The 23,031-nt window shown below is 42.9% G+C and overlaps 1 protein-coding gene across 5 annotated transcripts in view; it reads right to left on the reverse strand.

Moving 5' to 3' along the window:
* col4a6 (collagen, type IV, alpha 6) overlaps positions 1-23,031 on the reverse strand; it is a 380,416-nt gene that overhangs the window by 83,602 nt on the left and 273,783 nt on the right. For all 5 annotated transcript variants that reach the window (XM_048605112.1, XM_048605109.1, XM_048605111.1 and 2 more), the window contains 6 exons: positions 19,927-20,037; positions 16,945-17,085; positions 13,688-13,789; positions 11,263-11,423; positions 9,001-9,073; positions 2,739-2,845 (listed from right to left, as the gene is read on the reverse strand). In XM_048605112.1, coding sequence (XP_048461069.1) covers positions 2,739-2,845; positions 9,001-9,073; positions 11,263-11,423; positions 13,688-13,789; positions 16,945-17,085; positions 19,927-20,037 — 695 coding nt within the window. The remainder of the gene's footprint in view (positions 1-2,738; positions 2,846-9,000; positions 9,074-11,262; positions 11,424-13,687; positions 13,790-16,944; positions 17,086-19,926; positions 20,038-23,031) is intronic.

Raw genomic sequence — 23,031 nt, forward strand, 5'->3', positions numbered from 1 at the left:
GGAATAATATGACTAACTGTCATTCCTCTGGACTAAGGAAGTGAAAGATATGCTAAACTTGCATTTAAAGACCAGGTGCACAGAAATCAGGTTGGAAAAGATACGACAAGATACACAGGACAAAATAACTTTATACCCTACCTGTGAAAAATGGCTGCTTAGGGAGATGTCATTTTCCCTTTTATTAGCTCATGGGATGTCAGCATTGCTAGCCATAGCAGAATTATTGCACATTCCCAATTATCCTTGTGGATGTGGTGAGCTTTTTGTTTTCTTGAAATACAGCAGTCAATCTGTCGCAAGTATACCCACCATCCTATTAGGAAAAGAATTCCAGGGCTTTCACCCAGCAGCAAATTCAGGAGTGGTGATATGGTTTCAAGTCAGGCTGGTAAGTGACTTACAGTGGAACTGAAAGGTTCTTGTTTCTTGCTCTTATTGAGTATCTACTGCCCTTGTTTGTCTAGGTGGTAAAAGTTGCAGTTTGGAAGGTGCCATTGAGGGAGCGTTGGTGAGTTACTTAAGTACATAATGCACAAAGAACACTCTGTTGTCACTGACAGCTGGTTGAAGAGGAGTGAGTGTTGAAGGTAGTGTATGGGATACCCATTAAGCAGGCAACCTTGTCTTGGATGATGCTGAGCTTCCTGAGTGCTGTATTATTGCCCTCAGACTTAACCAGGCAAGTGAAGAGCATTCCACCACACTTGAAACTTGTAGATGGTAGACAGGCTTTAGAGAGGCAGGAGCTGAGTTACTCACTGCAGGATTTGTAGCCTCTGACCTGCTCTTGTAACTGGCTGGTCCAGTTCAATTTCTGGTCAGTGTTAACACCGAGGACGTTGATGAAAGGTGCTTAGTGATTGCAATGCTATTGAATGACAAGAGGTTAGTTAGAAACATTAACTGTTTTTCTCTTGTTGAGGATGGTCATTGTTTGGCACTTGTGGGTCCTGAATGCTACTTATCATTTCATCCCAATACTAAATGATGTGCAGCTCTTCCTGTATGTGAACGTGGACTGCTTCAGTATCTGGGGATTCACAAATGTTATTGAACATTGTACATTCATTAATAAATATCTCCATTTCTTATGTTGGAGGGAAGTTCATTGATGAAGTAGCCGAAGATAGTTGATCGTTGGACACTGCTCTCATTGGACCTGTACTTATTGGAGTCTGGAAGAATGAGAGCTAACTGTATTGAAACATATAAGATTCTTAAGGGACTTGACACAGTAGATGGGGTAAGGTGGTTTCTTACATTCCATCCAAGTTGTGTGGCTGTGTGTGCTCTGAGGGTCCATGCATGGCCATTAGTTTGCCAATGCCATTCATAGCACTGACTTCGGTTTGGGAAGTCACTGCCAAGCATGAACCTCGGAATTCCACGCAAAAGAAAAAAAATTAGCAGAAATGCTCATTGTTTCCCCTTGTGGGCAGTCCTTGATAAGAAAGGATAATCTCGCGTAAGCAGTCAACTAATTATGGCAGAGATGAAGAGGGATATTTTCTCTCAGAGCAAAACTCAGATTTTCTTTCCTAGAGAGACATTTAGAGTCTGGTTTGTTAAGTATATTCAAGGACATGACAGAAATAGTTTAAATCAGGAAGGGAATCAAGGGTTGTGGGGAAAAAAGGCAGGAAAGTAGAGTTGAGAATTACCAGATCAGTGAGGATTTAAGTGAATGACAGAACAGACTTGATGGAGTGAACGGCCCATTTCTGTTCTTACGTCTTATGGTGCATCGTAGAATCTGTGGTAACTTGAACTTTTACACGCATGCTGTAGTCATTGTAGCAATGGATAGCGATGTTAGAGGTGCTCACTTCCTTAGCGCGACATGGAAGGCAGGAATCTCTCCTGCTCTTATTCCCTGCCATCGGTACGTGTTAGAAGGATTTATAGGTTACTAAGTTTTTTAGAGTAGATTTGTAGCTTGGGTTGTGGTTGGTTGGCTCGCCGAGCTGGTTTGTTGTTTTTCCGCAGAAGTTTCATTACCCTGCTGGGTAACATCATCGGAGGCTGCACTGATCATGTTACCCAGCAGGATAATGAAACGTCTGCGGAAAAACAACCAACCAGCTCGGCGAGCCAACCAACCACAACAGGATTTACAGGTTGACAATGAAGCTGTGTGTGTGGTCTGGTTAGAAACTCTCCTTCTTTGGACAACTGGTGTGCAACTTGAATCCAGAGTTTCTGGCTCAGAGGCAGGAGCGCTACCAACTGCGCCATAAGACTTCAATGGATCTCTGTAGTTGGATCATAATGTAGAAGAAATGGCTGTGCTCTGGAGTTGTAAAGGTGATTTCTCCCAATATTCCATTGTGTCTTAATGACATCAGGCTTCAACAAAGGCAGGTTGTGCCACAGTGTAGCATACCATATCAACAAACTATGTGGACTGGGACTTTTCTAACCTTTATGAAACAAATTTCTTTGACAAGAGCAAAGTCCTGTGACTAGCATGCATTCCCATTAATTTGTTGAAGATTTATGAAACAACCCGTAAGTAATGTTGCTTCAATCTTTTGGATCAGTGGAAAGGACAGTGAACAAATCAGTGAGGAAGTGGCCTGACTGGAACAGAATTGTAAATATAACTCTTTTCCTACAAAGCTGTGTAATAATAGGTATGAATGGGTCAATAATTCTTAGAAATGCTCAATCACTTTCCTTCATCAGCAATAAAACATGCAGGGTGACAAGCAACATCAAGTTCTAATGATACTTACAGGTTCACCTGGACGTCCGGCTAAACCTGGGAAGCCATCATTTCCCGGTTTTCCTGGAGTGCCTGAAGGTCCCCTTGGCCCTGGATTACCAGGATCTCCCTTTTGCCCTTCAAAACAGAGTTATTATTCTTTTAGCGTCTAATATATGATACTGAAATTATGCTGCCATGTACAAATGTTTAATACGTTTGTTTGAAATGTTTTTGTTTCAACCCTTAGCAGAAGCATTTGCCTGTTCACATTAAATGAGGAAAAGCTTCTGATGGAATCATAATCGAAAGAATTTCAGAGGATCTTGCTAGGTTTTGGTAACATTAGCAATCTGACAGACAACAAGAAAATAACTGAAATACTAAGCAAGTCCATGTGTAACAAAACAGGCTTTCCGGTCAATGAACTCTTTCTCAGAATTGGCTCTGTCTTTGCTGAATCTTTTACATTACACCATCATCTCTCTTGTCACTTAATCACTCCTGCCCTCTACCTCCCCTCCCCCTTGTCTTTTCACTTGATTAATTGGTTTAAAATTTCCATTACTCTAAAATTGTCCTGTTGTAACGAACTGTCACCAACCTGCAGCATTCACTCTATTTATCCAGATGTACATGATCTGCTGAATATTTCTAGCATTTCCTTTTTTTGGTTTGTGGATGTCGACTGGAGCAATGTGTGCATGTCCAGGAACACAGTGTTGCTATGTGACATCTACCCAGCAATGGAGTGGCACACTGCGGATACATTTGTAGTTTGTTTGTCAAGGATGAGGGTGTCATTTTGCTGCAACCTGTGCATATGTTATCCCCCAGTAATGCAGTTGCGCTCATGCTGTTCGAGCAATCAAGTGGATCCGAAATAATCAATGGATTCGATTGTTTCCCGACTGAACTTTGGCTGTCTCTTTTAAAAAATAATTACTATGAATTGAAGGTGGTGCAGTCTGTGCATGGTCTGGCACCGATGTCATGTGACATCAGCAGCACAGCCACAAGCGAATTATGAAGCTTTTCACCATCAGCTGATATTGTCAGTCTGCCTGTATGCATTCTGCCCATGTTTAGACATTTGGAGTAATCGCTGCATTCCTGTTTTTACTTCAATCTTCTTAACTGACCATCTAGATTGTAGCTTCTACATTGTTTATGAAGAAGAGTCATATCGCTCGTGAAAAGTTTACTCTATTTCTCTGTGCACAGACGCTGCCAGACCTGCTGACCCTTGCCCATCCCCCTTCAGTAGTTGTAAGAAGTACGTTTGAACTTCAATACTGAATTGATGAGTTCACTCTTCAGATATCTGAATAGTGAGATCCTGTGATAAAAGGACTGGCTGGTACATGATACTAAGCCGACTGACAAGGCACATCCCAGGTTTGTTTCCTGAATGATGCTAACTGAATGAGTCTCAGAATCAAGCACTATAACTGATCTAAAGCTATGCAGAAGGTTAGACGGGCCGCAAGTAGAAGAGATTACGTTGGGACTGATGAAAGAATTTTTCTTCACACAAAAAGAAATGATCAACAGACAGCATTGTGGAGACATGAACCCTGAAGTAATTCAGAAGGTGTACTGACATTGCAGTGAAACAAGTCTGAGGATATATTTGGACTTAAGCTCAACTTGGGTCGAGTAGTATTCTTCATTCATTGTGGTGCTGTGATTTCTGCTGACAAATGCAAGTGTTTGGGTTATAGTCATACAGTCATAGAGCAATGCAGCATGGAAACAGGCCCTTCAGCCCAAACTGGTCCATGCTGACCATGGTGCCCACTCAACCAGTTCCAATTGCCTGCATTTGGTCCATATCCCTCTAACCCCTTCCCATCCATGTACCTACCCAAATGTTTTTTAAATGTTGCTATTGTACCTGGCTCAACCACTTTCTCCAGCAGCCCATTCCATATACGCACCACTCTCTGCGTGAAGAAGTTGCCCTTCAGGTCCTTCTTAAATCTTTCCCCACTCACCTTAAACCTATACCCTCTAGTCTTCAATTCCCCATCCCTGGGAAAAAGACTATATGCATTCATCCTATCTGTGTCCCTCATGATTTTATACACCTCAATAAGGTCACCCCTCATTCTCCTATGTTCCAAGGAATAAAGTCCTATCCTGGCCAGCCTCTCCCTCGAACTCAGGCCTACCAGTCCTGGCAACATCCTTGTAAATCTTCTTTGCACACTTTCTAGTTTAACTATAAAGGTCTTTCCTATAAAGGGGTTACCAAAATTGTACACAATACTTCAGTGCGGCCTCACCAACGACTTATACAACTGTAACATAACATCCCAACTCCTATACTCAATGCTCTAACACATGAAGGCCAGCATGCTAAATGCCTTCTTCACCACCCTGTCTACCTGTGATGCTGCTTTCAAAAAACTATGTACGTGTACTCCTAGGTCCCTCTGTTCCACAACACTCCTCAGGACCTTACCATTTACTGTATAAGTCCTATCTTGGGTTGACTTTCCAAAGTACAACACTCCACATTTATCTGTATTGAATTGCATTTGCCAATCTTCAGTCCACTTCCGCATCTGATCAAGATCCCTCTGTAATTTTTGATAACCTTCCTCACCATCAACGATATCTCCAAATTTTGTATCATCTGCAAACTTACTAATCATGCCTTGCACATTCACATCCAGATCATTTATGTAAATGACAAATAACAAAGATCCCAGCACCACCCGCTGTGGCACACCACTAATCACAGGCCTCCAGTCCGAGAAACAACCTTCAACCATCACCGTCTGCTTCCTACCATCGAGCCAATTTTGAATCCAATTAGCTAGCTCTCCCTGGATCCCATACAACCTAACCTTTATGACTAACCAGCTGTGCGGCACCTTGTCAAAGGCCTTACTAAAGTCCTTTTAGACACATCTTCTGCCCTACCCTCATCTATCCTCTTGGTTACCTCTTTGAGAAACTCTAAAAGATTTGTCAGACATGACTTCCCCCGCACAAATCCATGCTGACTATCCTTAATCAGACCTTGACTTTCCGAATGTTGGTTGATCTTATCCCTCTGAATCCTCTCCAATAACTTGCCTACCACTAATGTCAGGCTCACTGGCCTGTAGTTTCTTGGCTTGTCTTTGCTACCTTTCTTAAACAATGGAACAACATTAGCCACCCTCCAGTCTTCCAGAATTCCACCAGTGGCTAAAGATGAAGCAAAAATCTCTGCAAGGGCCTCTGCAATTTCTTCCCTAGCCTCCCACAACATCCGAGGATGGACTTCATTAGGTCCAGGGGATTTAGCCACCCTAATGCATTTTAAGGCTGCAAACACCTCCTCTCTGGTAATACGTATGCGGTCCAAAACTTCCCCACTTGTTTCCCTTATTTCCTTAGCATCCATCATTCTCTCCTCAGTAAACACTGAGGAGAAATATCCATTAAATATCTTCCCCATCTCCTGTGGCTCCACAAATAGACAGCCATGCTGATCTTTAAGGGGACCTATTCTCTCCCTAGCCATACCTTTACTCTTAATATAGCTGTAGAACCTCTTGGGATTATCTTTAACCTTATCTGCCAAATCCATCTCATACCCTCTTTTTGCTCTTCTGATTTCCCTCCTAAGTGCACTCCTACACTTTCTTTAGTCATCTAGGGATTCACTTGAGATTGATTGCTTAAACCCAATGTATGCCTTCTTTTTCCTGACCAGAGCCTCAATATCCCTCATCAGCCAGGGGTCCTTAAACCTGGCAGCTTTTCCCTTCACTCTAACAGGGACATATTGTCCCTGCACTCTTGATATCACACTTTTAAAAGCCTCCCATTTGCCAGTTGTTCCTTTCCTTTAAACAGACTCATCCAAACGACCTCTGCTAGATCCTGCCAAAATTGGCCCTGCTCCAATTTAGCACATTAACCTGTGAACCTGTCCTATCTATTTCCATAACTATGTTACAACTAAGAGAGTTATGGTCACTGGACCTAAAGTGCTCTCCGATTGACACTTCAGTCACTTGCCCGACCTCGTTTCCTAAGAGGAGGCCCAGTGTTGCACCCTCCCAAGTAGGGCCCTCTACATATTGAGTTAGGAAACTTTCTTGGACATATTTGACAAATTCCACCCCATCCAGGCCGTTTACACTCTGGGTGGCCCAGTGAATATAGGGGAAATTAAAATCTCCAATCAATACTACCCTATTATTCTGACAGGTATCTGCAATCTCTCTACACATCTACCCCTCTAGTACCGCTGGCTATTTGGGGGTCAATCCTCTCTAAGTACTGTTGTTATGTCCTCCATTATCGAAAGGGCAACTCCCCCTCTTCGCTTACTTGTACTTCTGTCACACCTGTAGCTTCTGTATCCTGGAACATTGAGCTGTCAGTCCTGCCCTTCTCTCAGCCATATTTCTGTTATGGCTATAATATCCCAGTCCCCAGAGCCGATCCATACTCTGAGCTCATCTGCCTTACCAGTCAGGCCTCGTGAATTGAAATGAATGCACTTTACACCAGAAGTTTCTTCCCTCTCTTTCCTGTGCCTCTGGCTATCCTGAACAGTAAGCTTGCTCTCAATGGCTGTTGTATTTTCCCCTGACTTCTCGATGGCCCCTCTCTTATTCAGAGTCCCACAACCCCTGCCAAACTAGTTTAAATCTTCCCAGGTAACACTAGCTAATCTCCCCACAAGGATACTGGACCTCCTCCAGTTCAAATGCAACTTATCCCTCTTGTACAGGTCATCTCTACCCCAGAAGAGATCCCAATGATTCAAGAACTGAAAACCCTGCCCCCTACACCAGCCCCTCAGCCACGCATTCATCTGGCTTATCTTTCTATTCCTAGCCTCACTGGCACATGGCACTGGGAGTAATCTGGAGACCACTACCCTTGAGGTTCTGCTTTCTAATTTCTTACCTAAATCCCCATACTTAGTTTGCAGGACTCCATCCCTTTGTCCATCTATATCATTCATACCAATGTGCACAATGACCTCTGGCTGTTCACCCTCCCCCTTCAGAATGTTCTCAGCTGCTCAGAGATATCCTAGGCCCCGGCAGCTAGGAGGTCACACACCATCCTAGTGTCTCTTCTGCGTCTACAGAATTTCCTGTCTGTCCCCCTCACAACTGAATCTCCTATCTGTCTGGCTGCACCTGTCTAACCACACCTTGACACCAGGTTCTCTATGACCTGCTGTACAGTCGTGATGACTGTGGCCATCTTACAAAAGCAGAGCAGTTACTTTTCCCTGCTTCTCTGTGAAACCATGGTTGATCAGCCTACTGTCACTCAGGTGCTCAGGAATGAAGACTAGCCCCTTGGTTGGGATACCAGAGTGCTGCCTGTGCTTATGCAGTCGTCTTTCAGAACGTGTCACAATCTGCAACACAAGGGGTGGCAATTGGAGATTGCTATTCATTGGAAGGTCTACCCAATAGCTGAATTGATAAATATGTGCTCTCCAGTATTGGAAACAGCTCTTGCTCATTTGTTGAAGAACTGTTGCCTGATCAGATTGAAAGCATACTGTATTCTCTGGCAGATAGTATTGGTACAGGGAAGGAAAAATATTTTAAATTATGAAGTTCTTAATGCTGTCTCTGAGAAACATCTCAAAACTTGTCATCTGTTGTGATAGACTTTGAAATTTGGTTGCTGCTACTGAAAGGCAAATTATGTCACCATGGTTCATATGATGGTGACTGATAGAAGAATGTTGGTAGGACACTGGAAGATCTCCCTACACTTCTTCAAATGGTTCTACGGGCAAGAGAAAGCTCCATTCTAGGGAGACAGGCTCCATAACTTTGACTTTTCTGTCATTCTTTGGAGTACATTCTTGTTTTTCTAAAGACATGAATGGCCATGCCCAACTTCTTATATGCATGATGCGGGCAACCAAGTAAGACAGCTTTCAAAAATGCAATTATTGGAGAAGTCCTTTATAATTTCTCTGGTACTGTCCAATTCTGTGAAGTAACTGATTTCCCTCGTGGTTTAATGAGTAAAGACAATGGCGAACAGAGGCACACAGATTGCTGGTCTGTACTGAGTAGGCTGGACTGGCAGAAGTAGCATTCAATATGTTCAGGCCTAAAGGACCTGATCTTCCACAAAGTATTGTCTAGACACAAGATTGGAAAAACCTGCCGCAGAGACTCATTTTTCCATCATTTAGAAATAAATATCAAGTCCAAAAAGCAAATTGGTTGCAATAGAAATCTGAACTGTCTGTGCTTTAGGTTGAAAGGGGATTGCATGCAGCGATGGTCAAGTGTAATTCATACCTTTTGCTGATGTAACTGATGAGTCTCCCTTCTGTCCTTTTGGACCTAATCCTCCTGGCACACCTGGAATGCCCTATAAGTTAAAAGGAAAGGTCAGCATTCTCCATCTGCAGTCAGTCAATCTGTGAAATAAGGCCGTATTTCAAGTGTCTGCATTTTGATCTCATCAGGGGAGAAGCTTCTTTCGTAAATCACAACAAAATTTATAAGGATTGGGTTTACATTTCTACACTTAATGCATAGTGAGTATCTAACCCTTCGTGTACTCTAGTCAACTGGTGAGTTTCCACATGCTTATGTAGAAATACTGTGCTTTTCACTGATTGCAGTCTAAATCAAAGAGAAGTAAAGGCTTCCTCCCTCCTTTTTTGACATTCTGTCTGCTTGCCCATATTTATAACCAGCATTTAATATAAAGGGATACTTCAACTGGCCTTCCATCAACCAGCTGTTCTATTAACCATATGCTATTGCTTCGCCCAACTCCAGAAACTGTCCAGAAGTGAAAAACTCACGATTTAATTTGACTTTTACAGCAGAGAACACTGGAATCTTAAAGGCAAAAAGAGACAATTTTGTTCTCACTTATTGGTTGCGTTTGTAAATTTGTTTCTGAAGAAAACTAGGAACAGTGTTCAACACTGCTCAGTAGCAGCAGTGTGTACCATCAACAAGATACACTGCAGAGATTCACTGAGACAGCACCTTTCAAACCCACAACCACTTCCATCTAGAAGGACCAGGGCAGCAGATACTTGCAAACACCACCACCTGCAACCACCACCACCAAGCCACTCACCAACCTGACTTGGAAATATATCACCGTTCCTTCAGCGCTGTTGGGTCAAAATCCTGCAATTTGCACCCTAATAGCATTGTTGGTCTACTTACAACACAGGGACTGCAGCAGTTCAAGAAGATAATTCATCAGCACTTTCTCAAGGGCAACTAGGGATGGGCAATAAATGCTGGCCCAGCCACAGATGCCCACATCCCATGAATGAACACAAAAAAGCACAAACAGACTACATGTGTTTTCCAAGAGAACTGCTTTCCACCTCCTCAGATCAGCATTTACATTAGCTCTTTCTTTGTTGGAACATAATGTAGAAAGTGGATCAATACTTCTCATTTTAAAGGATTAGAGCTTATCAAATCATGTGTAAGAAAGATAAAATGCTAGTCAATGTCACATTACTTCTCAAGTTCCCTCCACTTATTACAGAATTCGAATTATTTGGCAGCCTTGCCTCATAATCCTGAATATTCAGGAGAGGGGAGGTGATGGTCTAGACTTTAATCCAGTGACCCAGGTAATGTTCTGGGGACCTGGGTTCAAGTCCCACCATGGCAGATGATGGAATTTGAATTCAATAAATATCTGGAATTAAGAAAATTAAGGAAATTAAGAGAATTAAGGAAATAAATATCTGGTTCTGTCTAAGGATCTTTGGTGAATTTCTGCAGTGCATCTTGTAAATAGTACATACTGCTGCTACTGAGCGTTGGTGCGGGAGGGAGTGAATGCTTGTGGATGTGGTGCCAATCAAGCAGGCTACTTTGTCCTGGGTGGTGTCAAGCTTCCTGAGTGTCACTGGGGCTGCACTCATCCAGGCAAGTGGAGAATATTCCATCACACCCCTGACTTGTGCCTTGTAGGTGGTGGACAGGGTTTGGGTGTCAGGAGGTGAGCTACTCACTGCAAGATTTCCTAGTCTTTGGCCTACTCTTGTAGCCACTGTACTTATACGGCGAATCCATGCATTTTATTAAATGCATGTATAGGATTAATGAACTTTTCTTTGGCTCATGTGGCCGTGAGATCCAGGAATGGATCACTGAATATGTGGGCTAATTGGTGGGACACTGAGCCAGATTGATCAAACATGTTCCAGGTTTCAACCCTGATCTAAACCAACCGAGTAGGTCTCACCTGGGCAACAGGTTAGAGAATTACAATTGATCCTTGGTGACAGTGAATAAACAGCTTCTAAACAGTGGAGGCTAACTTTAGGGGTGCTATCAAGAAATTCTTTTTCATAGTTTGCTGGTGCTGTGGAAGCAAAAAGAAGCCTACCTGGAGAAGACAGATATCACCAAAGACGGGATGTAATACAGGGAGTTCTGTCTAACTCAGAGAACTAAAGAAACTAGGCACAGTCCATGATAGAACACACTGTAGACATAATCGCTTTTTGATCATTTTCTGACATTGTTAACAGAACGATCAGTGCACGGCTGTGAAAGGATAGTGCTACTTACTGGAGGGCCTCTTTGCCCTGGAGATCCTGGGGGTCCTGGGTCTCCACACTGGCCTTTGCCACTATTGAAGCCAGGCTTTCCTGGTTCACCAGGAGGGCCGGGAGGTCCTGGAATTCCATTCCCAGTTATCACTCCGCTGCACGCACAAGCACCAGGCTCACCTGATACAGGGAAGCACAAATATCCACGCTAGGCCTTAAGAGAATCATTATTGAAATTGCAGGGGATTGTAGGAGACCAGAAATATTTGGCCTCATTCTAGATGTTAGACGGTGAATAGAAGAAAGCTCTTGCCTATGATCAGGACAGTGTCAGTGGAATTTCACTAGAAGATGTAAAAGATATAATGAAGACATAAAGATGTGCAGGTTAGGTGGTTTGGGAAATGCACGGTTCCAGGGATAGGGTGGGGGTAGGTGGGTCTGGGTAGGATGCTCTTCGGAAGATTGGTGTGGACTTGATCGACCGAATGGCCTGCTTCCACACTGGAGGGATTCTATGATTCTATGAATCCATGAACATTTCGGGTGCCCTTCAATGACAGAGTGCAGCTGGAAATCGACTAAGTCCCAGGGCAAGTCCTCATATAAACTCTCAGCAACGTTCATACATCAGAAGGGCACTCAACCAAGTTACACCACATAATAAAAAGTGACACATTTTTTTCCGAGGGCCTTACCAAACCACCACAATATGATGATTTACTGATACTCCTGTTCAGCTTCAGGTCAGGCCTTGGCAGCTATTAGTCATTTCTTGTTCTCTGAGAAACAATGACATTGGCTGGAATTGGATGCCTTGAGGGTTTTGAACTCTAGAGTTCACACTTAGTTGGGTGGGTGGGTGGGTCCTGGTTGGGGACTCCCACCACTGAACCATTCCAAGCCAGGAAAGACATTGGGTGGCCATCTTGGCCCAACTCCAATTATTGCCCAATTATGGTTCACATTATGACACTGATGACAATTAATATAATGTTTGCTTGAGGGGTTCTGGGGACTGGGTGGGGTGGGGGGAGTGGAAGCGTGGCCTAGTGTTCTTCACTGAACCTGGGACTCTGCTTAGTGCATTGCAACTCCCCCATTGCTTGGATTAAATTATCTCCTTAGCCTAATTACATCGTGCACAGGCCATACTGATCCATGCATTAGAAGACTGATCTGCAAACAACTGGTATTGCAGAAATAGCTAGCAATTCGTCTCAGAGTTACAACAGAGATTAATGTTATCCTTCCATTGCAATTTTCCCGCAAACCGATAGGAAGCTGTTTGCTGCAAAATAAAGTGAATGCTAGGAGTGGAAATTTAAAAAGAAACAGAACATGTCCTGGTAACATCTGCAGAGGGAAAGAGAGGGAGAGAAATAGAGAGAAAGGGAGAGAGATAGAAAGAGAGGGAGAGAGAAAGAGAGACAAGGGGACAGAGAGAGAGACATGTTGTGAGAGTGCTAATGATTTAGGTCAATCACCTTTCGAATGAAATATCATCAACTTGAAACATTAACTCTATTTTTCTGTCTTTTCAAATGCTGTTTGATCTGTTGAGTGTTCGTTGCATCTTGACGTTCCATTTCCCAAGTCACAGGCAGGTAATGTGCCACAGTTTTCATTAGTCTGTGGGTTTCAACTCACAAACTGAAGCATCATCTGAAACACTTTAACCACTAACACCCACCTTTCTTTCCCCACTTACCCCTTGTGCATTTATTCCACAGAAATACGAAACGTTGAAAGAACAAATAATGGGGGGGTGGATGAAAAAAATGTCTAGCAACAGCAACATTTCACTATTAACATGAAAAACAAGGCTTTTAGTTCTTCAGAAACTCCAACATCAAGAAGCTTCTGTAATTCCTGTTTCAAATGGGTGCTGAAGGAAAAAACAACAAAACTAGAGAAATGGGGCTGAATGCTCTTGGCAGCAATGGTGCAGAGACTTGGGAAGCCTTAGTGAGACCTAAATGCAACAAAACCTCAGCGGCACTAGTTCATAAGCTAGCATTCTGACCTGAATCAGAAGGTTTGATGTGGAAGTTCCACTCAATTTAAAATTCTACATACCAACAGAGTATTGAAATAGTGCCCTGCAGTTGAGATGTTAAACTGAGGCCCTATATACACCTATCTCAGTGAATGCTGAGGAATCCATAGCCCCATTCCAAGCATCCTGGCTAATTGCCACACCTCAAGCAACGTCACGAATGAGCCACTCATTGTCTTGTTGGTGTTTGTGAGATCTGAATATGCGCAAATTGGCTGCCATCTTTTCTTGATTCCAACAGAGACAACACTTCGAAGTTACTTTCTTACGAGGGCTGCTTGTGGCTGTGAGAACGGATAATCGGTATTTGGAAGGAGGTCTGAATCAGAGCACTGAATGAACAAAATTTACTCACAGACAAGGACAGTCCCACACATTTACTCACCCTTATATCCTTTGCTTCCCCTGAATCCTGGTGGTCCAGCTGGTCCAGGCAATCCCGGAGGTCCAATTGGTCCACTGACTCTGGCCTGACTATCTGAAGGACCTGGTTGAATAGAATACACTGAGCTTGGTAATACAGCTCCAGCACATGAATTGAAAATAAAAGAGGGTTACATTTTACAACCCCTTATTATTACTTGCTTTTATTTAAAGTACTTTTAATTGCTGTTAAGTGTTAAAACATGATACCAAGGGCTCTGAAGCTCTTTCCTTTCATTTTTTTTAATAGGGCTGGAATTATGAGGGAGAGGGGTTCATGGGAAAGGTAATGCAGGGGCTAGGAAGATCTCTGCCTGCCAAACTGTCCAGGGGAGCCATAACATTCAGCCAAACCTATAGTTGCTGAAGAAACAACTTTACAGAATGAAAAAAGGGATGATAATATAACGCGTATGTTTCCCCACACAAAAGCTAGTAATACAATGGTAAAAGACATTCCCTCTATTTGGCCACAGTTGCCTAGGTATCAGCCACGGCTCAAGTAGTGGCTTTTTCCACTCTAGGACAAAAGGTATTAGCTTCAAGCTCTACTCCACAGTACAATATTGCAACCCAAAGATTACCATACATGTCTCTCAGAAGCTGTTCCCTTTAAGATACTCCATGTGTGCCTGGAAACCTTTTAAAATGTATCATGCCTGCATTCGAAGATTTAAAGAGAACATTGCTCGAGCCTATCATTACAGAGCTGAGGGTGAGCTTTGCATCAACTTTTAACTGAGACTTTAAAATCCGAAGGCTCATTCAAGGTCAGAAACCCCATGTGCTCTTTGATGGTCTGTGTGGTGACCTGGTCTTTCACTTTCCTTTCAGTATTGCCACTAAATTCTCTGGTCATTGTCCTCATTGCTGTTTCCAGGATTTTGCTGTTTCTGCCATCTTTCCAACACATTCAAGTCTTCAAATAAAGTGTTCTGAAGACGGGTCACTGGACCTGAAACATTAACTCTGATTTCTCTTCTCAGATGCTGCCAGACCTGCTGAGCTTTTCCAGCAATTTCTGTTTCTGATTTCCAGCATCTGCAGTTCTTTTGTAATTTTTCAAATAAACTTTGTTGCTTGTGAAACATATTGGGATACCTTGATGATGTGAAAAGTGCTTTAGAAGTACACAGTCCTACTTTTCTTAAGCTTTGAACTTCAAAGTTCTAAAATATGAGCTTTGTGCATCATTCAGGAATTTTATGCACTGACTGACTAATGAAAATGACAAAGATCTTGCTCTTGCAAGTTAGCTACCCTTTGTTGTTAGATATGCTCCTTAAAAAAATGTTACCTACGATATATCACAAGGGTGCAAATTCATGCTCACTTCACAAATTACTGCATCACTACCTTAGAATCCAAGTTGCTATATATATTTCAGAACTAGCTTCTCACTTTTACATGAGACACAGATCATTTACATAAGATCTAGTCAACAAACTTTTAACAAAGTCAAAAGTTTCACAAACGCAGATTATTTAGGGAAGCAAATTTGAGTCCTTTTTGGTAATGTTGCCAGACTTAGGATTCATAGCAATATTCCAAGCCAGTTAATACCTTTCTGATTCCCATTATCCATACATTCTGTGGGTCTATCACAGACAAGAAAGTAAATTCATTGGACAAACACCAATAAGAATACAATACAAAAAGTCAGTAAGACAGCACAATGTAAAATGTGAGTTCATTCACTTATAAACATTTCACCTTATACTTGACTAAAATGCAGTCTTGACAGTAAAATTTTTTCAACATACAAATTTATATCACATTTATTCACCCTCTAGTGGTAGCAGTTCAGTGCAACACAGCTTTTCATCCTATGAAGAGGCAGAAGACTCAACACAAGAGGGGTTTGACAGACAGTACCTTCAGGAGCAGGAAGACAGTGGAAAGGTGATATTGTAGGGTGGTTTAGGTGGTACTGGAACAGGAAAGAAAGTTGGAGAATTCAAAAGACTTACAAGCAGCCCCAAATGAAATCTAAAATATTTTGTAGTTCTATGACTGAATGTCAGAGGGTTATGAGCATATTGAAAACTAAGGTAGGGAAGTCAAGGCAGAATTTTACTGATAGTGTAAAAAACTATGGGGGGGGGGGTGCGGTGGTGGGGTGGGGTGGTACAGGTACACTGAGATCTTTGGCAAATTTTCCACACGCAGTTCCACTGCAAAAACCTCTCTTACTGATATGCGAGATCATAACATTTACCTGAAAAAAGAATAAATTCAAAACTACCATCCAAAATATAACACAATGTTGATATAGTCAAGCAACAGCCTGATATAATCATACTCACATTATTGGAATGCCCTCCTGCACTCTTCACTGAACCACAGTTGACCCCATAGCTTGGTGGTAATGGTAGAGTGGGGGACATGCTGAGCCATGGGGACACAGCTCTGCTGCTGCTGATGGCCCACAGCACCTCACGGCTGCCCAGCCTTGAGTTGCTAGAGCTGTTCAAAATCTAGCCCGTTTTGTACGCTGGTGGCGCATAACACAATGGAGATTATCCTCAATACAAAGATGGGACCTTTTCTCCAAAATGACTATCTAGTGGTCTCTCCTAATCATACTCTTGGCTACGGCATATCTAGAGTGGATAAGGTTTTCAATTAAAAGATGCATCCAGTCCTTGCATTTCTTTTGTCCTCCTGTCTCTCCTTGTTCGGCATCAACAGAATTGTCTCTCTTTACAGTGATAAGTTCCAACTTACACGAAGCTGACCCACTCATATCTTTACAAAGTAGAACAATGGCTCACGGTATTGATGGAAGCAAGAGAGCAAACGTTCCCTGCCTAGATCGCAAAACCATTGAGTTTGAGCACCAAACATTAATTGGACGCAACCTAACCGGTGCTTCTTGAATATGTTGTCTTCTCTTCAACTCTTTTCAATCTGAATAATGGTCATGGCTCTTTATCTAGATTTCCCAGTGAGGAAAAAGGAGAGAATTTACTAACTCAGCCAACTGCCTCACTGTACAAGAAATGCCGGGGGTAACTCCCTCACAGATGGAATGGCATGGTGACTGAGATTCAGCTTGGGGATCCCAGCCCATAGTGCCATGAATTGCTTCCCAAACATAAGGAGGTATTCAGCTGCTTTGCTCAAAACAATTGGATGATATTCCCAGCAAGAAACAATATGTAAATTCACAATTTGTACGTATGATTCTGTCCAATTCCTTTCTACTTTGTTACATACCTGGTGGACCAGGAGGTCCAGGTGGGCCTGGTAAACCTGGTGGACCCTGTGGTCCCGGTTGTGAGAATATCATTCTTCCTCGTGAACCTTTTTCGCCTTTAGGTCCTTTAATACCTGGAAATCCTGGTAAACCCTTGGAACCTAGTCAACAGAAACAAAAACTGAACACTTACTAAGCCCAATGGTGGTAGCCTCTTTACAGCCACAGCGTCACTGATATATCAAACCTGGCTTGCCTCCATCATTATACTCTTACTGATAAACAACAATCAGAATTATTAAACCAACACAATGACACGGTCGTCAATTCAATATATGCAAGTGCGGAATCTTTAATGGTTTGCACGTTGAAAGAAAAATGAACTCGAGTTCAGAATTTTAAAATAAAATGAAATCTCTGATAGCACCTCTCCATCATGGTGAAGATGCCACAATTTGTTGGGAATAGCAAGTCCCCTTCCTGGCCTTTCTCATTTTCACAGGATTGGGGATTCAAGAAGGGCCATTTGAAAGGTACAGCTGCCTCAATGAAACAGGATTTGGAGACCCTGGAGTGTAGAACCCACAGTGTTCAGAATAGACCAGGTAAGGTCAAGTCTAGACACAGTGTATTTCTTTTGGATAGCTAGTGTAGCTCTTTGGGGAACTGAAACATCCCTGCAGATATGGTTGGGGGTAGAAAGTAGCAGAGATCCTCAGAGTATGTCCAGTATCCTTTGAGGTCGGGGTTTAGGGATCCTTTGAGGGTGGTGAGTTATCAGATATCCCCTGAGGCACTTATTATAGGAAGCAGGATATTCAGCCCAACAAGTCCATTCTGATCCTCCAAAGAGCATCCTATCCCCCTGTCCTATTCCTGTAACCGTGCATTTCCCATGGCCAATCCAGCTAACCTGCACATCTTTGGAATGTGGGAGGAAAGTGGAGCACCTGGAGGAAATACACACACAGAGAATGTGCAAACTCCACACAGACAGTCACCCAAGATGGGAATCGAACCTGGGTCCCTGGTGCTGTGAGGCAGCAGTGCTAACCACTGAGCCACTGTGCTGCCCCAACTACCAATGGCGCAGAAACTCTTCGGAACTGTCCGACTTGTCAACACTAGTCAACTGGTATCAACCAGAAGGTTTGCAATAAGTTCTCACGCATTCCTCTGCTCCTCATTCCATTAACTTTACAACTGAGTTCTTAGGTGCCCTTCATGCTCTTGGCTATGGCTTACATAAAGTCTTAATGTTGGCTGATGCTTTTAATTAAAAAATGCATCTAATCCTTGCAGTTCTTCTGTTCTCCTGTCTCTCCTTGTTCTGCATCAGCAGAATTATCTCTACTTGCAGTGATAGGTTCCCACTTACATGAAGCCAACCCACACATACAATACAATGACTCGTAGTACTGGTACGTGTCCTTCTTGTGCAATTGCTCAGCAGGAAAGGCAGAATTCCTTAACACTGCTGGGACCTTCTAGTGTGAAGCATCACTGGCCTGTATTTAAAGCCCATCAGCACATCAGTTCAAGTGCTGCAAACCAAGGACCTCCCTTCACCTTATGGTGCTGGAATGTTACAGTACAGAAAAGAAAGCTTCACAGAGAGGGACCCAGAAGAGCTGGCGAAAGAAAGATCCCTCATTTTTTCTGCGGACTGCCACAGGGTGCCACACCACCAGACACAGCAAGCCTAGACACAGATAGCCCTGACATCACAGCTGTATCCTGGGTGAAGTAGGACACCCAGCAGTGCAGAAAGCAGGTGAATGATCTTCTGCGCTTCGCAAGGATAATCTTCTCTCTGCTACGTCATGCTCATGGGACCAGTGTTCCTTCAAACTCTGCCAGAGCACTGACTTCTCACCAGGGCTCATGGGCTCCAACTCTCATTGTTGCATGTATCATATCCACTCAACAGCTCTTGGCCACCTCGTCCTCCCAAACTCCTAACCTTTCCTGCCCTCTGTATTGACTTATTGCAGACACATCATCACTTGTCCTGCTTGTGAATCACCACAAGCTTTCTTCTATCACTTCATACTCAATCTCTCTCTTTGGTGTCAAGGAGTCAAGCATAACACATTGCCAGGAAAGAGCACAACCAAGGGAGAGACTGCAGTGGCTGACCAAGCAACATTGCGCTGTGCCACTCATTATCACCAGCGCTAATTCATCCTTAATCGGCATGAGTGTTTATCCCTCTTGGACAAGTCATTCCTTCTTTTCCCTTATTCAGATACAAGCAGCATCCAGCGAGCATTTGCTAAGAAGACACCAGCACTACAGTTCCTCAGCTGTGCTTCATCCTCTGAAGATGAAATCATTGACTCGATCTCATGAAGATTCACCAGCAAAGCTTTCACCTGTGCCCCCACCACCACCAGCTCAGAGTCTGTCACCTCAGAGGGTGCTCTTTCTTGACTCGATTCCAGAGAACAATCTACTGAGCACATTGTTGACATGTTCACTGCAGCTGGTCGAGGAAAAAAAAACACACCCCAGGTCTCTAGGACGCAGAGGATGACAGAAATCTGCTCAGCTGCAGGAAGAAGAAGACCCCATGGTCTCAGACATTCAAACTTAATCAAAATGCATAGACAGACACCTAACCTTTCAACCGCTCCTTGTTTCCGTTCAGCCCTTTCTTGTTATATTTACCATCCTCACTTTAGCCCATAGCACTGGAAATTCCAATGTCCTTGATTGCCCGAGACTGTTTCCATGTTGTGGCCAGGGTGACCTGTGAGAACACATGCTAGCTGCTGGGGTTCCCAGCCCCCTCCTGTTGTCTGTGAGGCCCCACTTTTCTACATTGAATTGCCTTCCCCCTCCACATCCAAGTACAATGAAGCTCATTCTATAACCTGAGTTATTCGCTTTCCCTACAACTTCTTGAATTGAAATTCTGATTTTTCTCCATTCTGTCTATACTTTCCAACTTCCTCACAAATTGCTGACACCGCACTGGGAAGGGGAAATCCCAGTCATACCTTGAGTTTGTGCTGGAGAGCCCAAACGTCCTGGCAATCCTGGTGGACCTGGTAAACCTTGGATTCCCACAGGACCTGGGAATCCTGGTGAACCTGAATCTCCAGGGGGACCTGCAAGTGCAAAAGACAATGGTCAAAGTTCATATCATATCCTAGAAGAGCCTCAGCACACCTGAACACATCTCTGTGAGTTGCACATATTTTGTCTTTCCAAAATCTAAGGCACAAATAAGGTTAAATGAGGTTTCTGACAACACTTTGGTTCATGCTTTCTGAATAGTAAGATTCCTGCTGTGCTGTCAGGAATGTCAATTAACTACTTAAGTACTTTGGACCAAGATTCCTCAATTACAAAACAGAATATTTAGATTTCTATCCGTCTCTGAGGCTTTTCCCTCAAACTTTTCAAGCCATCGCTCTGAGATGATTGAATAGCAGATATTCTCTACTCCTGTATACATGAGGCTCAACAAGCCCTGAATGAATATTGACTATTTAACAATGGAGCAGTTAGGCTACACCAAGTCCGATATGGCAGTTCTGCCCAGCAGGACTCACTTAGTCTGATCAGGAGGGGGTCCCTGCATTTTTTTATCGTCCTTCATCTTCAATTGATACCATTGAATTTGGCATTAGAACTTCCCAGCATGACCAGGGATCAAATAAGCCAACCAGTCTGATCTGCATGGCTTTGTTAGAACCAATAGCACTAAAGTGTATTGTTACGAAGGATCTCTAATGTAGAATATTCTCATCTTTGGAAAGTGGCTTTTAAAAATAGAAACAGAGGGATTTTGGATAGCGCTGTGAAAGATTTATTTTATAAAAAGTCAGAAAGTCATTCTGGAATAACAACCTCAATTCTAAGAAAATATATGACTTCAACCAGCTGCCTGGCATATCCCTGTGGCATTAATGAATAAGATGGTTAAGCTGCTAGGTTTCTGACAAACACATTATGGCAGTCAGTTTGATTTCAGTTCAGAAGAATCATAGAATCCCCACAGTTTGCAAGCAGGCCATTCGGCCCATTGAGTACACATCAGCCCTCCAATGAGCATTCGAGCCGGATCCACCCACCTCCCTTATGCCTGCATTTTCCATGGTCGGTTCCACTTAACCTGCACATCTGTGGGAGGAAGCCCACGCAGACACAGGGGAGAATGTGCAAAGTCCACACAGACAGTCACCCTGTTCATGTGAGGGCAGCAGTACTAACCACTGAGCTACTGAATGAGAAGTTGAGTTTATAAGCAGGTTTTTCAGTTCAGTTCCAGGGAACCAGTCACATCAGCAGGGAGTTTCTAAGCCAGGGGAGTTTGGAAAGAAATTTTCAAATTGTTAAAACTGAGAAAGTTTAGGCCATCAAAATTGTACAAGTTTTATGCCATCAACCTCAGAAAGAAATTGTAAAAAAGGTCTCAACAGTCCATGGGAAAGAACCTGGAAACCTGAAAAAGAACCTCAGTTGAGTAAAGATTTAAAAAGGTAAGATTAGAGTGATATTTCTTTGGCATTGAGTCTCAGTAACAGATGGTGTTGGGAAACAGACTGAAACTTTATTTTGATGTTTGCATTAAGATCTCTCTAACGGTAGTACATGTAGGTGATGGCCTAGTGGTGTTATTGCTGGACTGTTAATCCAGAGACCCAGACAACGTGCTGAGGCACCCAGGTTCAAATCCTGCCACAGCAGATGGTGGAATTTCAATTCAATATACGGAATTAAGAATCTAATGATGATCATGAACCCATTGTTGATTGTTGGAAAAACCCATCTGGTTTACCAATATCTTTTAAGATAGGAAACTGCCATCCTTACCTGGTCTGGCCTACATGTGACTCCAAACCCACAACAATGTGGTTGGCTCTGAACTGCCCTCTGGGTAATTAGGGGGATGGGCAATAAATGCTTCCTGATCAGCGATGCCCTCATCCCGTGAATGAATAGCATAGAGATAATGTCCTGGGGACTTGGGTTCAAATCCCACTGTGGCAGATGATGGATTGTGAATTGAATAAAAACCTGGAATTAAGAATCTAATGATGAGAATGAATCAATTGTCAGGAAAAAATCATCTGGTTCATAATGCCCTTTAGGGAAGGAAACTGCCATCCTTACCTGGTCTGGCCTACATGTGACTCCAGACTCACAGCAATGTACTTGACTCTTAACTGCCCTCCGGGCAATTTTTGCTGACCTAGTCAGCAATACCCTCATCCCATGAATGAATAAAAAACAATAAATATAGCTTTGTTTATTTTTCTTCTTTTGTATAATAAACATATTCTGTTTTTAAAGAACACCTGCAGCTTTATGTGAAAATGTTTCAGTAATTATTCACCATATAAACCAACTGCAAAAGATAAATATTTGATTTATCAAGTCAGCTTTCATTCTGGAATCTGACCTGTCCATATTATCATCAGCTAGGATCATATTAGTGTTAGTCAATAATGCAGCATTTACCATCAGGGACATCGGTTGGTTCTGAATCTAAAATTCTCATCCTTTCTATCTATATCCCCCTCCCCCCTCCCTCCACACACCCCCCACGCCACACACACACACACACACACACACACACGCGCACGCACGCACGCATGTGAATCTATGGGATGAATTTGCATTTGCAGAGACGTTCCATTTTGTTCAAAAAGTACACTATCTATAGACAGTCGGTCAATGTGGCATTTTATAAATTCCTACTTTAGAAATAAAACCAGACACCAAACCAAACAGCATCCTAGGTTTGTTTAATACATCCTCATCAATGGTGTGACCCTTTGATCTTTTACTCATACGACCTCTCTCACTAACACCTGAAGAAGGAGTAAGGCTCCGAAAGCTTATGTTTTCAAATAAACCTGTTGGACTATAACCTGGTGTCATGTGATTTCTGACCTTGTCCACCCCAGTCCAATACTGGCACCTCCACATCATTTCTATCGCTGGAACCTCATCTCATCCTAAAATCCTCAGACATCTTTGCACTCCCCCAATTCTTATCTCTTGTGCACATCTGATTATTGCCACCTTCCTTTAACAATTGAACATTCAGTTGTCAAGGCTCTATCTAAGCTTTGAAATTCCCTCCCTAAACC

Source organism: Rhincodon typus, chromosome 14 (assembly GCF_021869965.1).
Source record: "Rhincodon typus isolate 14 chromosome 14, sRhiTyp1.1, whole genome shotgun sequence".
Taxonomy (NCBI): Eukaryota; Metazoa; Chordata; class Chondrichthyes; order Orectolobiformes; family Rhincodontidae; genus Rhincodon; species Rhincodon typus.